Source organism: Nansenia antarctica, assembly GCF_963989245.1.
Source record: "Nansenia antarctica genome assembly, chromosome: 3".
Lineage (NCBI taxonomy): Eukaryota > Metazoa > Chordata > Actinopteri > Argentiniformes > Microstomatidae > Nansenia > Nansenia antarctica.
Genome location: NC_137688.1, coordinates 42,480,857 through 42,495,407, shown reverse-complemented (window position 1 = coordinate 42,495,407; position 14,551 = coordinate 42,480,857). Strand labels below are relative to the sequence as shown.

The 14,551-nt window shown below is 47.5% G+C and overlaps 2 protein-coding genes across 2 annotated transcripts in view; one reads left to right on the top strand and one right to left on the bottom strand.

The window, feature by feature from the left end:
- LOC308154098 (seizure protein 6 homolog) overlaps positions 1–1,856 on the bottom strand; it is a gene marked incomplete at both ends in the record, with an annotated part of 52,976 nt that extends 51,120 nt beyond the window's left edge. Inside the window, 3 exons of the mRNA XM_080527276.1 lie at positions 436–569; positions 914–1,687; positions 1,847–1,856. Of these exons, the coding sequence (XP_080383402.1) occupies positions 436–569; positions 914–1,687; positions 1,847–1,856 (918 nt within the window). The remainder of the gene's footprint in view (positions 1–435; positions 570–913; positions 1,688–1,846) is intronic.
- A 352-nt stretch (positions 1,857–2,208) lies between these two features.
- LOC308154097 (pre-mRNA-processing factor 40 homolog A-like) lies at positions 2,209–14,042 on the top strand (the record flags this gene model as incomplete). Its single annotated transcript, XM_080527275.1, has 4 exons — positions 2,209–2,269; positions 10,136–10,914; positions 10,948–11,215; positions 13,966–14,042. The coding sequence occupies 4 exons, from the start codon at positions 2,209–2,211 to the stop codon at positions 14,040–14,042; spliced, it is 1,185 nt and encodes a 394-aa protein (XP_080383401.1).
- Between the last annotated feature and the right edge of the window lie 509 nt (positions 14,043–14,551).

The following is a 14,551-nucleotide window of genomic DNA, read 5'->3' as shown; positions in this document are numbered from 1 at the left end:
CTCTTATCGTATTTAATTACTAGATAATTAACGGAATAATTACAGAGCAAGCAACTTAAACTATGATCTTTAGCGACAGTATAACAGCAACCTTCAACAGTGAAAATCAATGAACAACACACATAAAAGCCAATAATTAGGTAACATTGTACTCCACTGGTTAACTCCAATGTGATTCAAGATTGATTACTTGGGCGGAAATAGGTAAGACGAGGGACCGTGTTTGACTGTGTCTGAAGCCATAAGGAGCACAGGGATATGGGTGAAAATCAAACTGAGGATAGCATACTGTAGGTCATGACATCACAATCACAATATTGATTCAGATGTCATCTCATCAGCTTAATCCATTTAATATTCTGAATGGTGCTTCTATTGGTCTACATTATTATTCAATGACGTTTATGGTAGTGGTTCCCCACATACTGCTCTGACCTGTATCTCCACTCCGTAGCCCAGATAGACGGTCACGGTGTAGCTGCAGTCCACAGAGGAATAGTACCAGGAGCTGGACGGCTGCGGCGTCTCGATGTAGCCCTCTGGAGCTGTTAGGTTGAAACGACATGGAACTGCAAGAGACAAAAACCACAGAGTAAAAACACTGAGATCATGGTAGCAGGACAAGTGAGGAACGGGACGTCAATGGCGGAGAGCTACGATCAAAGGGCAGTTGTAAATCTCTGTTGTAAAATTGGTTTTATTTCAGTGAGATTAACCTGACTAAATAAAGGTTGAATAAATACAAAAATGCTTATTGTCCACTGTGCTCTCGACATGCTGTTCATGACATTTTTATGAAAAAAAAAGAACACACTATGTGTTCCACTCATGCAGTGACGGGTATCATACTGTATACTATGTGATGAGAGTACCATTTAATGAAGTATACAGGAGCTGTAGACTGCATTATTACCTGGGCTCTGCATGCTGGTGGTGATGGTGGTTGTGGTAATGGTGGTCGTGGTGGTTTCGTCTTCCAAATCACTAGGTAACTCAGATTTCACCATAAGGTCCACGCTGCCTGGGCTTCTGTTGTCATCTGCCTTCACTGCATCCTTCTCTACTAGTGGGGTCAAGGCTGTTGGTGCAGTTGTAGTTACCTCTGACTGTTTCTGACTATCAATATGAGCAGCAAGGTTGGGGGTGGGCGGGTGTGGAGGGGGGACAAATGTGTGCATGATGGGGGTGGTCAGGATGTCCATGGTAACAGCTTCCTCCTCTGTCCCTGTGCTCTCTGTCCTGCCATTGGTTAATTCCCCGCTCTGTGCCATGGCGACACGCCGCTCTGGTGAAGCACTGTCCACTGTAGCCAGCAGAGATGTAGCTGCCATGGTAGCAGCGGTTACAGCAACATCAGAAAAAGCTGGCACTTCCTCGTGTGGCACAGCATGAGAGGAGGAGTCCACAGTGAAGTGGGGATTGGAAGCTGGCCTAGTCGGATAAGAGGCCGCCACCCCCCCGGTATCCTCCAGGTAGCGTTGCTGACCCCTGACCCCCTGGGCCTGGGGGGTCTGCTGAGTGAGGAAACCCCTGAAGAGAGGATGGTGGTTGGGGATGTTGAGTGGAGGCGCTGTGGTCACTGCAGGACGCTCTTTCTCAGGATCCCAGCTGGTGGGGTACAGACTGGCCCCACTCTCCAACTGCCCCCTCTGGGAGATGAGAGACTTCTCATCCTTCAAAACAGAGCCTAGAAAGATCCAAACACAAGAGATGCTGTGTCAGTTTAATCATATTTAAACCAAGAGATGACCAAAGAATAAATTGTATACAAACAATTCAGTTTAAACATTCTTCTCTACCTTTTCTTCTTCTCATGTGAATGGATTTTTTTCTGCATCACACACACCTAATGACATGACATATGCCTAATTACAATACAATATTGGTTGCATGTCCTGATACACACCTACACAGGAATTCCTAAGGGAGAGGCTGATGGGGCACCTTGTGACCCTTGCGACACTATTTAACAAGGCCATCCACGCAATTTACCAAATACCAGCTTGAAGCACTGCAGTACTGATACCTCTATAGATGATCACCTGGAACAAGAGGCCCCTCTGGAAACCTAGAGCAGTAAAGCCTAAACGAATTTTCTGTAATAGCTAATTTCAACGGTTTCCCTCCTCCCCGTTCACTATTTAATGAGAGTGAATATTCATCCCTGAGCAGCTTTAATGAGCAGATATGATTTGCCTAGCAGAGATGATGGCTCTCCCCCCCACCTGCACCTGGCGAGATCTAATCTGGAGCCCTTCAGGAGGCTGCCGTACACCGGGGGAAGTGTTCCTTTCTTCACAATGCTTAATTTCCACCCTAATAGCTCTCCCTCTTACGGAGCTAATAGCAATCTGCTTCAAACAATCAGCTCATATTGTACCAGCACCGCATCGCACACAGCACTTCTTTCAGCAGGCAGCACAAATTGCTCAGCAATACCGAAGACATTTGACACATCAAGCTCCCCTGAAAAAAAGATGATATCTCAAACCAAATAGAACTGACTTGACAATATTTCTCCTCGCTTCTGAGATGTCAAAAAGCACAATGTACACATCTTTTCTCCTGAGAGCAGCAAGAGTTTTTGTGAAGGATCGACTCCTTGGCTCAGATTAAAATATCCACCCGTCAGACTCATGCAGATGACACATGAAAGTTGTTGGCAAGGGGAAAAAAAACACAGACACAGATGTTGGGGCTCACTGTTGGTAGAAGCTTAACTTTTTAAATAATATTATATTGAAAATTATTCATACTATTTGTTAAGAGAAAACAACAACAAAATATAACCGCAAGTGGCAATGGGGCATGTTCCTACAGATATGCCCTTATAACCATATATGGTGTGAGATTGACAGACACAGGGTAGATCTACAGACAGGTTGTAGATTGACAGATAGGGGGTAGACCTACAGACAGGGGGGTAGACCACTCACCTAATATGGGCCAAGTTGAACTCCTGATTTACTAAGCTATTATGAAGTACCCTAGGACCACGGGCCTGTAAGGTACCAGTCACCTAATTATGGCCTGATATACATAGGCTACTATGCTATGAGGATAATATACACTAATATACACCCAAGTTAATGACAATTTTTTTTAAATAGTTTATGTCAAGCATTTCACTACTAATAATGTGCTTACACTATATTCGGTAAGCCTAGCATAGTATGCCACCCCCATCTGACTGAATCAGGTAAAGTAAGGTAAGGTTCCCTTCTTGTTTTTTAGTTTTTTTTCCTAGCACCAGGGGAGCCCCCCCCCCCAAATTTCGTTGTTTGGTACCTGTACTATATCAATGACAATAAAGACCATTCATTCATTCATTCATAAAGCGGTCATGAGAAGATGAGTTTTAAAGTGCTATATTAGCATTAGCCTTAGATTTTAGCCAAAATGGTCATGGTCAAAATGGCAAATTTCAAAGACCAGTTTTTTTAGATGCTTCAACATGGTAACACATTGTAGTGCCAAGATGCATTGTTAATCAGACATAGGAGGTATATGTTTTCAATATATTTATAGAGTATGTTAAGTGATATGAACCAGAGTAAAGTTGTCTGTGTAGGCTATTCGTGAACGATATATAATGTTAAGCTGAATGGAATCAATATACAGCATAGAGGCAAAGACAAGGTTAGTGAATGAATGAAGCAACATCAAATAAAGAGTCACTAGAAAGGGGGAAATGTGCTTTTAGTAAGGAAAATGTAGTGATGAACATGGGCATAAATAAAGCAGCAAGAGAAAAAAGGAGCATTCGAGAAAGTAAATGTTATCAACAAATCAAGAGCAAAGGAAAGTAGTATACATTATAAAGTAAACACACAGAGTAAAAAGCTAATAAAAAGTTGCAACGCTTAAGTTCAAATGGCTATCTACATCGATACATTTGTGAAAGTACAGGCAGAGATTATTAGGGATTATTATAGAGTAATGGCTCATCTTCAATCATCGTCGTTGCTGAGCTTGATGATGGTGTTTTTAGAGGAGCGATAGATAGGATATAGCCGTTGTTTGCTGTGATGCTCACCATGTCAAGGGAGAAGATATGTGAAATGATTGCAGTCTTGTCGTTGGTGGAGAGGATGTCTGGTGGTATAATGCTGGTAATTACACGTGTATTCATCTGAAATGTTTGTGTCTTGCCGTCTATTACCTCCAAACTGAGGGTACCTCTCCACTGCTGTACAAGTTTCTAAGTCTGCTACTGCAGTGTTGATCTCTTTTAGTGTGTGATTCTGTGGGCAGGTATGTTCAAAGCTTATGTTTGCACCATTCACACTGTGGCATCGTCATCTATGGTGGGAGCCAGTGGTGCTTTGCTGGGTTTTTTCGTTGGTGTCTCCTCAGTAGTGCGTGTTGTACTTAGTGTGAGGGTCTCTTAAAGGAGGTTACCGACATTTTGCTGAGGGTATACCATTTGTCCAAGTCCAATTTGAGGGTACCCCAAGTTGTGAGGTGCGTACTGCCAGTACTGTCCCCCACAGCATGGTGTTGTGTGTTATTATTTGAGCATGAACATTCCATGACAGTCTAGACAGTTATTTATGAAACATTAAATGGACAATGGCTGAATGTATACAAAATCACGTAATTTCATTACCTTAACATCTATCCTCTGTCCTCTCTCATTCATAAAAGATGGAGGAGGGGAGGAGGGTGGGCACGTGTTGTGCCCAAGCCAAATGAAGCGTCATTACGTCACAGACGTGTCGAAAAATTCAAAAATTTCAAACATTGAACATTTCAAACATCTGTAAATGTCCTTGTTTTTTTAGATATCTTCAAATGCTTTGACATAGTAACACATTGTAGTGCCCTCTATCAGCCTGTCGACTGCCATAAATATTGACGTAGCAGGGCAAATTCTCAGAGCATTTGAACACCTGCAGAAAAATCCATCATGGTTGACCCTTTATGGGTTCTTGAGGCAAATATGTTCCCCGTGAGGAAAGACACATATGTACCAAGTTTCATACATTTTCATACAACAGGGTAGAAATGCCAGTATTGTGAAGTTACCGTATTTTCCGGACTATAAGTCGCGCTTTTTTTCATAGTTTGGCTGGTCCTGCGACTTATAGTCAGGTGCGACTTATATGTCAATATATATATAATTTCATACTGACTGACATGAACCAAGGAGTAAACATTACCGTCTACAGCCGACAGAGGGCGCTCTGGGCTTGTGACAACTATATGCTGCTAGTATATCCCTGAAGAAGTTATCTAAAACATTAGCTTGTTGAAGCTAAGCAAACGGTAGCTTGGTGAACTTGCTTACTGGTAACTTGCTTGTTGGACTCGCTGGCTTGTTATGTTCATTTAGCCTATTCAGCCTCCCAGGTATGTTCTTTATGCTATTGTGTTGCTGAATAACTGTTAATGTGTTATTTTAACATACCAGACTTCTATTCAGCCTGTTGTTCTGTGTGCTATTTGTAGTTGAATAAACTTGCCTTTCCAGATTAAATGTCTGTTCTTGGTCTTGGATTTTGTGAAATATATTTCTAAATAAATGCGACTTATAGTCCAGTGCGACTTATATATGTTTTTTCCTCTTAATGTAGCATTTTTTGACTGGTGCAACTTATACTCCGGAGCGACTTATAGTCCGGAAAATACGTACTTGATTTTCTATTTGTTATTATAGCGCCACCTATGGTCTAATCATGGTAATTATTTCTGGCATAGTTACTGATGCTCTCTAGTTGTGGCATGCAAATTCGTAGCATTTTTGGTCAGGGACTTTTTGAGCTATTTGACCAAAGCCAGGAAAAGAATAAGAAGAAGTATACCACCAATAACAATATTGTTCCTACTACTACGTAGTAGAAATACTAATTAACACCAAGCATATGACTCAAAATAAAGGGGCTGCTCCACCTCCCCATCCACTGAAGTCCGCAACCTGGGTGTCATTCTGGATTCCACTCTCTCATTCCAGTCACATATCAAATCCATCACTAAATCCGCTTTCTTCCACCTCAAGAACATCTCCAGACTCCGGCCATCTCTGTCAGACTCACAGAGACACTCATCCATGCCTTCATTTCCTCCCTCCTGGACTATTGTAATGGAGTCCTGTCCGGGTTACCAGACACTGCCCTGGATATCCTAGCGCCAAACTCTGGACATTTGGGTACAGAGCTTTCAGTGTGGCAGCCCCCACCCTCTGGAACTCTCTACCCAAGGATATCTGTGACTCTCCTCCAACCCTGGTCATATTCAAAGCTGCCCTTAAAACCCACCTATTCACCATTGCATTCAACCTGTAGTAGCTGTTTCACTGTTTCTTGTTTTGTGTGTTTGTCTCTCTGGCTCTGTTCTGTTTGTCCCATTCATTTGTAAAGCGACCTTGGGTTTGTGAAAGGCGTGTGAAATAAATAAATGTAAGTTATTATTATTATTATTATTATTGTTGTGAAGGCCCACAGTTTAGAGCCAGTTTAGTTTCCCCAAACCAGCCCTATTTTGCCCCTGTTATTTACTTTATTATTTTCTATACTATTCCTGTACGTTTATGAAGGTGTATGTATTGTTATTGTAATGTTTATGTATATGTTTAATGACGTGGTATATCCGGGGTGTGTCCGTGACCCGGATGCTAGGTTCGGTGGTGTATATATAGGGACGGAAGTGCTCTGTGAGTCAGTGTGACGAGAATCAGAACGAGAGAGAGTAACGAGAGAGAGAAATGAGAAGTGAATCTAAGATGGCGGAGTCAGTAACACGCACACCGTGCTGAAGCTGAACCAGTTTAGCTGTGTCCCCGTTAGCTAGCCTTGCCAGCCGCCGGCTGCTACCGTTGGACCAAGCGAGACCAAGCTGGACAGAGCCGTCGCCTCCACGCGTGGACTGCGACCGACCGTGGACAACCGGACCGGAGCCTTCACCCCTCGTCGTGGACCACGAAGAAGCCCCTTTCCCTTCGCGTTGCTACGTCACCCCCCCCCCTTTGTCTGCTGCCTTCCTCGAAGCACATGCGAGCTCCAACCAGGCCTCAACGCGCTCCTTGCAGCGCCAGACTCTAAGCCTTTTCCAGGCTAGGTACTGTGAGTGAGTGATTGAGTGTGTGTGTGGCCGGCGGGGAGGGAGTATATATGGGGATATATATATCAGTTGTGTAAATAAATGTGTTTGTTCATATGGGATACCGTTGCTGTGTGTTTAGTTGTTTGTATGCTAAGGCTAATGCTAATGCTAATGCTAATTCCAATGCTAATGCTAATGCTAATTCCAATGCTAATGCTAACGATAGTAATGCTAGTCTAAAGGTTTGCTGGCGCCCCCTACCTCTATCCTCCTACACTGCCTATCTAGCTCAGAGTTAGTTAGATAACCAGCCCTTCCTAAATTCTACAGTCCTTTTAGCTACTCCCTGGTTACAATTGGTCCTTCGAGCCGGATAGGTTGTGTAGTGATAGCATGGCTGAGCGCAGCCAACCAGACAAGACAGTTACCCCCCCTTCTCCGCCCCCTGAGCCAGAGCCACGACCACAGAGAGTCCCGCGGTTGCCTCCGAGGTTACAGGAGTATGAGCTTGAGCTCGAAAGCTCACTGAGTGGTAGTGAGGAGCGCACTCCACGGGATACAGTGGTCGGAGAGGCCGAGGTGTCCGCCGGCGCGCGGGTGGCTAGCACCGAGACAGCCCTCAAAGAGCACCAGCCTGAGGATGAGATGGCAGAACAGCAGGGTTTTGCCGTAGAAACGGAAGAGCAGGAAGGAGAGGCCCGGTCCGACAGCGCCTGCGGGCGGAAGAGGGAGGGCCTCAGCCTTAACGATCTCCCTCCCAGTACGGCGCGCTCGAGACCTAGCTCCTGCCGTTCCGTGGCTTCCTCCCGGTCCAGGGTTTCCGTGGGCAGTTCTGCCTCTGGGGCGGATAGCCTGCACTCCAGAGGGAGTAGTGCCGCGCTGTCAGAATGTATGCGCCAACAGGCCGAGATGGCGTTAGAGCGGGAACGCCTCCAGTTCGAGCGTGAACGCTTCCAGATGGAGGGGGCGGAACGCGCGGCGGCGAGGCAGCGCCAGGAGGCGCTAGAACGTGAACGCCTCCAGATGAACGGAGCGGAACGTGCGGCGGAGAGACAGCACCAGGAGGCGTTAGAGAGGGAACGCATCCAGATGGAGGGGGCGGAACGCGCGGCGGAGAGGCAGATGGCGAGAGAGCAACTGCACGCGGAGACGATAGCGGAAGTGATGCAGACCATGCGCGACGTGTGCATCAGCAGAGCTCCGTCGGCCCGTAGCTCCAGAGCATCATCCGCACGGCCCTCTCGAGTGCCATCTCCTGAACCCCCCGCCGATGGCTCCATGACCCCCGCCATGACTGTCCAACTACAGGCCCAGCTGACCACCTGGAAGGAAGAGGACCAGGGACCCGACCGCTACGCGGCCCAGAGGGAGCCAGCGTCGCTGCCCGGGAGGGGAGCCATTCACCAAGAGCGTAGCACACCCCTAGGTCCTCCAGGGAACCAAAATGCATGCAGGCCGGACACCCAGACCGTCACTCCAGCCCCGATCATCCACTACAGGATGTTTCCCCAGGTGGAGGGACCCAAGTTCCCCTTCTTCAAGGACGAGGACAGGAGCCAGTATGTGGAACTACGCATCTGCCTAGACACGCTATTGGACGACTCCTGCTCAGAGTCCTACAAATATGCGATTCTCCTTCAGCATGTGAGGAACCCCAGAGCCCACAACATGGTTCTGGCCCATGCCTCCGCACCGACACCTTACACCAGAGCGCTCGCCGACTTGGATGCCCGCTACGGTCGTCCCTGGAACCACGCCCTTGCTGAACTGCAAGCCCTCGAACAGCAGGCCCCCATCAAGGATGACCGGGCGCTGGATGACTTCGCGCTCCGCGTGCACACCTTGGTTGGAATGCTGAAGACGCAGGGCCCAGCTGGCGCCAGCGAGATCAACAGCACCTCCAACGTAGAGCGGCTGCTCCGCAAGATCCCACGCTTCCGGCAGGAGAGGTTCCGGCGACAGCAGCGCGTTCGTAACCCCGGGAAGTTGGGTCTGAGCATGGCTGCCTTCGCGGAGTTCCTACTGGAGGAAGTGCATGACACCAACGTAGACGCCATGGGTTACGCTGAGCCGAAGAAGGAGAGGGAGAAGGGAGACCGCTGGGACGGGCCGAGCTCGAACAGAGGACGCCCAGTAGGAGTGCTGCACACGGAGGAGGAGCCTCGGAGAGAGAGGAAAGCCCGACCTGAGGGAAAGGATTCCTCTCAACCCCCTCAAAAGGGACGGAGAGGTCCACCGCCATGTCCGTACTGCACCAGCGAGCACTGGTTCAATGAGTGCAGTGACTTCAACAACCTGAGTACCGAGGCCAAGCAGAGGTGGCTCGAGGAGAACAAGAGGTGCTGGAACTGTGGGCGCGACCATCTGGCTAAGAACTGCACCTTGAGGAGAAAGTGCAACCGCTGTGAGGAGGTCCACCTCAACATCCTACACGAGGTCTCCCTCGCCAGGTCCACGGAGGGCACCAGAAGCCCTAGGTCCGGTAGCGCACCGGAAGAGGCAACACCTGTCTACTACCTAGACCCAGCCCGGAGCAGCGGCTCCAAGGTCCTACTGAAGGTGGTGAAGGTCCGACTTCACCACAACAACGCTGTGTACGACACGTACGCCGTTCTAGACGACGGGTCGGAACGGACCATCCTTCTCCAGGGGGCAGTGCGCCAGTTGGGGCTCCAAGGGACTGCGGAGAAGCTGACTCTGCGCACGATACGTCGCGACCTTAAAGAGGTCACCGGGGCGAGAATCAACTTCTCTATCTCCCCGGCGGGGCGGCCGTCGGACAGATATCGGCTTCGGAATGTCTTCACCGCAGACCAGCTAGCGCTCTCCCGCTACGACTACCCCCTGGAGAGATTACGCGCAAGATATTCCCACCTACGGCGAGTAGACCTACATCCGATAGAAGGAGCGGAGCCAACCCTTCTCATCGGCTCGGACAACGCTGAACTGATCGTGTCGCTCCGTCCTCCGCTGAGAGGACCACGAGGCTGCCCGATGGCTGTTAAGACTGCGCTTGGGTGGGCCCTCCAAGGCGCTACCGAGGGGAGAGATAGAGACGGGAGAGCTACGTCATCCCTCCATGTCCGAACCGAAGAAGCAAACCAACCAACCGGACCGCCTGGAGTGGAATCTATTGCTGCCAGTGCACCTGGAACAGTTAGTACCACAAATGGTTCACCACAGGATGACCAACCAAAGAAGAAGTCTCTGTGGACAGAGCATAAGTCTCTGGATGGGAAGACCTACTTCTACAACACAGAGACTAAACAGTCCTCAGGGGAGAAACCAGACGACCTGAAATCTCCTGCTGAGCAAATGTTGTCTAAGTGCCCGTGGAAGGAGTACAAGTCTGACACGGGAAAGCCTTACTACTACAACTCCCAGACTAAGGAGTCCCGGTGGACCAAGCCCAAAGAGCTGGAAGATCTGGAAGCGATGATCAAAGCGGAAGAGAATGGGACGGTAGAAGCTGCAGCTCCTGGCACCGCCCCCGTCCCCACTCTTCAGGTTGATCCTGCTGCTACCATGGCGACCATGATGGACATGGAGGCCATGGCGGCAACAGCTGTTGCCGAGGAACACCTGCAGGTGGCCATGCACCCTCACGTGGCCGAGGTCAGCATTGACGCACCCGTTAACTCCGTCGAGTACACGTCAGCCATGGAAGTCTCAGCCAGTATTGTAGACGCCTCCAAGGAGGAAAGGCCGGAGTTGGCGAAGAAAACGTACAAGTGGAACCCAAAAGAGGAGGCCAAGCAGGCCTTCAAAGAGCTTCTGAAGGAGAAGGGTGTTTCATCCAACGCGTCATGGGAGCAAGCCATGAGAATGATCATCAACGACCCACGCTACAGCGCCCTGCCCAAGCTGAGTGAGAAGAAGCAAGCGTTTAAGGCCTACAAGGCTAAGAAGGAGAAGGAACAAGCCAAGCAGCTCAGGAAGAGGAACTGGGAGGCGCTGAAGAACATTCTGGACAACATGGCCAACGTCACCTACCGCACCACCTGGTCCGAGGCCCAGCAGTACCTGCTGGACAACCCCACCTTCGCTGAGTACGAGGAGCTGCAGAACATGGACAAGGAAGACGCTCTGATCTGCTTCGAGGAGCACATCCGCGCCCTGGAGAAGGAGGAGAAGCAGAAGACTCTGCTGAGGGAGAGAGACAACTTGTCCGAAGGTGCCGTGGTACTGGTGATCGACCAGTCCCTTCCACGCGCCGCCTGGCAGACAGGCAGAGTGACCAAGGTCCTGCCGGGTCCGGATGGAAGGGTGCGGACGGCCATCGTGGACGTTGGTGGTCGCACTTACACCCGACCTGTGGCACGCCTGATTGAGCTCCCTCAAATTACGAAGGACACTATCACCTCCTACCTCACGCTGCTAGAGCAGCCTAGCCAGTGTGCCTTCCCTAGTTAACTGAAACCGAGGGTTTCATGGGGCGGCTGTTGTGAAGGCCCACAGTTTAGAGCCAGTTTAGTTTCCCCAAACCAGCCCTATTTTGCCCCTGTTATTTACTTTATTATTTTCTATACTATTCCTGTACGTTTATGAAGGTGTATGTATTGTTATTGTAATGTTTATGTATATGTTTAATGACGTGGTATATCCGGGGTGTGTCCGTGACCCGGATGCTAGGTTCGGTGGTGTATATATAGGGACGGAAGTGCTCTGTGAGTCAGTGTGACGAGAATCAGAACGAGAGAGAGTAACGAGAGAGAGTAACGAGAGAGAGAAACGAGAAGTGAATCTAAGATGGCGGAGTCAGTAACACGCACACCGTGCTGAAGCTGAACCAGTTTAGCTGTGTCCCCGTTAGCTAGCCTTGCCAGCCGCCGGCTGCTACCGTTGGACCAAGCGAGACCAAGCTGGACAGAGCCGTCGCCTCCACGCGTGGACTGCGACCGACCGTGGACAACCGGACCGGAGCCTTCACCCCTCGTCGTGGACCACGAAGAAGCCCCTTTCCCTTCGCGTTGCTACGTCACCCCCCCCCCTTTGTCTGCTGCCTTCCTCGAAGCACATGCGAGCTCCAACCAGGCCTCAACGCGCTCCTTGCAGCGCCAGACTCTAAGCCTTTTCCAGGCTAGGTACTGTGAGTGAGTGATTGAGTGTGTGTGTGGCCGGCGGGGAGGGAGTATATATGGGGATATATATATCAGTTGTGTAAATAAATGTGTTTGTTCATATGGGATACCGTTGCTGTGTGTTTAGTTGTTTGTATGCTAAGGCTAATGCTAATGCTAATGCTAATTCCAATGCTAATGCTAATGCTAATTCCAATGCTAATGCTAACGATAGTAATGCTAGTCTAAAGGTTTGCTGGCGCCCCCTACCTCTATCCTCCTACACTGCCTATCTAGCTCAGAGTTAGTTAGATAACCAGCCCTTCCTAAATTCTACAGTCCTTTTAGCTACTCCCTGGTTACAATTATTATTATTATTATTATTATTATTATTATTATTATTATTATTATTATTACAAAGCACTGATCATTTACACTGTTGTAGTCTTATAATCTAAAAGATGGGCCAACAGTATACAGTAGAGTCTGAGTATCAAATGGAATTCATTTATTTTGTAGTATTTAGTAGTAGTTTAGTTTAGTAGTATTTAGGCATGGGTCCTTCTGTGACCGAGGTCTCTTTTGTGGAGGTCTCTTTTGCTAAAAAACATAATATCATCATATCATAAATGTAACATATCAATTAACACAAGAGAATACAAAGTAGTTTGTTTTGAAGGTCGTTCCATGTACGCGGGGCACAAACTAAAGGGTTAGGGTTACCTAGTTCCGACTGATTTACCTAGCTCAGATGAAACACGTCTGCCATAAAAGCAATGATGTAAGGTTTTAAAATAATGTTTTATAAATCAAATCAAATTATAAGCCCTTCTTGAAATCAAAGACCCCCAACCCACAGACTGATATAAACGACAATGTGCAGAAACTGTCCCTGGAGATTAACTGCAGAGTAGATAAACCAAGTCGGTTTGAGAACTGAGGCTGTGCATGTAAATTGTGTCACCATAGTCGAGGACAGGGTGGAGCGTGACCTCCGATTCTCAAAGGTTATCTGCCACTGGGCACAGGAGTACCAATGGCAGACAACCTCTGTAGCAGGAAGGCATGATCAACCATATCAACAACTTTAGAGAGGCCAATAAAGAGGGCTCAGTGGGCACAGTGCTGTTTCTTATCCAGTGAGATCAGACCTCATTTGTAACTAGGGAAGCAGCAGAGATGGTGCTATGTCCAAGTATCTTCTCTTCCATTTTTGATTGTTCTCCTGTATCTCCCATCACGTGTCTACTTTGAGTACACAAATCCAACTCTGTTTGTCTATTAACCCTCTACCCCCCTACTGACTAATATCACAATGTGCTTTCTCCCTATTCCTGTTCTTCTGACACTCAGGAGGACACATAGACGCTACATCCCACCTCGCAACCCAACATCAATCGTACACAAAGCCTTAAACACTTCCGTGGTAGAAAAACAACAGATGGAGAATTTAGGGTCATTGTTAGCCTGTGGGGAAACTTAGCCAGGCTATCTATCTGATCTGAGCTACTTCAATAAATGTTTATTTCATATAGTTAGCCTGCAGAGATAAAATGTTCATTAAAGGCATCACATTATTTTTGTATATCCGTAATGATGTTAGAATTGGATAGAACTGAGTGAGTTAGAGAGAGAGGGGAACCTATTCCATTTCAGTGATTTAACTGCTTTCCAAAATGTAGTCGGTTCACCACCAGAATCAGAGATGGTGTTTAAATAGTAACGTGATTTAGCCTTCTTAATCACGGCAGGATATCTGTTTCTGAGATGTCTGAAGGATAGCCAATCAATAGTTTAATCAGTACGTGCACATAACCCACGCACATCTCCCTCTTTTCCCCGTCCTCTCATTGTCTTATGACAGGTGAGGTCATCCATATGCAACATTCAGAGCCTCGACTGGCCCATCTTGTAGGATGTGGAACCAATCTGAAGATCTGAAGATTGATAAAATTGATAAAATAGATCCTAATTTGTGAGATTCATATTCATTCCCTTTGCTTTCTATTGGACTGCTACTTATGTTACAAAACCATGAAAACTTGATATACATCGTTGGTTACTGTTGTTTGATGTCACTTTTAGAATAATTTATATGCACTGTTAAGTTTGCACAGCTGCGGTTATAGCACCCGTTGTGTTTCATATGAAATGTGGGTTGCTCAGCTGCCTGGCTGAACAATCTATGATAGTTTTCATGTATATTTCATGTATATTTCCAAACTAAATAACAGTTGCACCCAACCCTAACTCTAGGAAGGAGTCGTGCTATCTGACACGACACAATGCCATCCTCTTTCACAGTGAACACAAAGACACACAAAAGGCTGAGTCTGAGAGAGATGAACCGCCTTGAGGAGCACTTTGATGTTTATCACTTGGGTTTTTCAAAGGAATGCTGCAATAGAAAATATGCTTATATTGAATAAACCATGAATTCAATATCAACC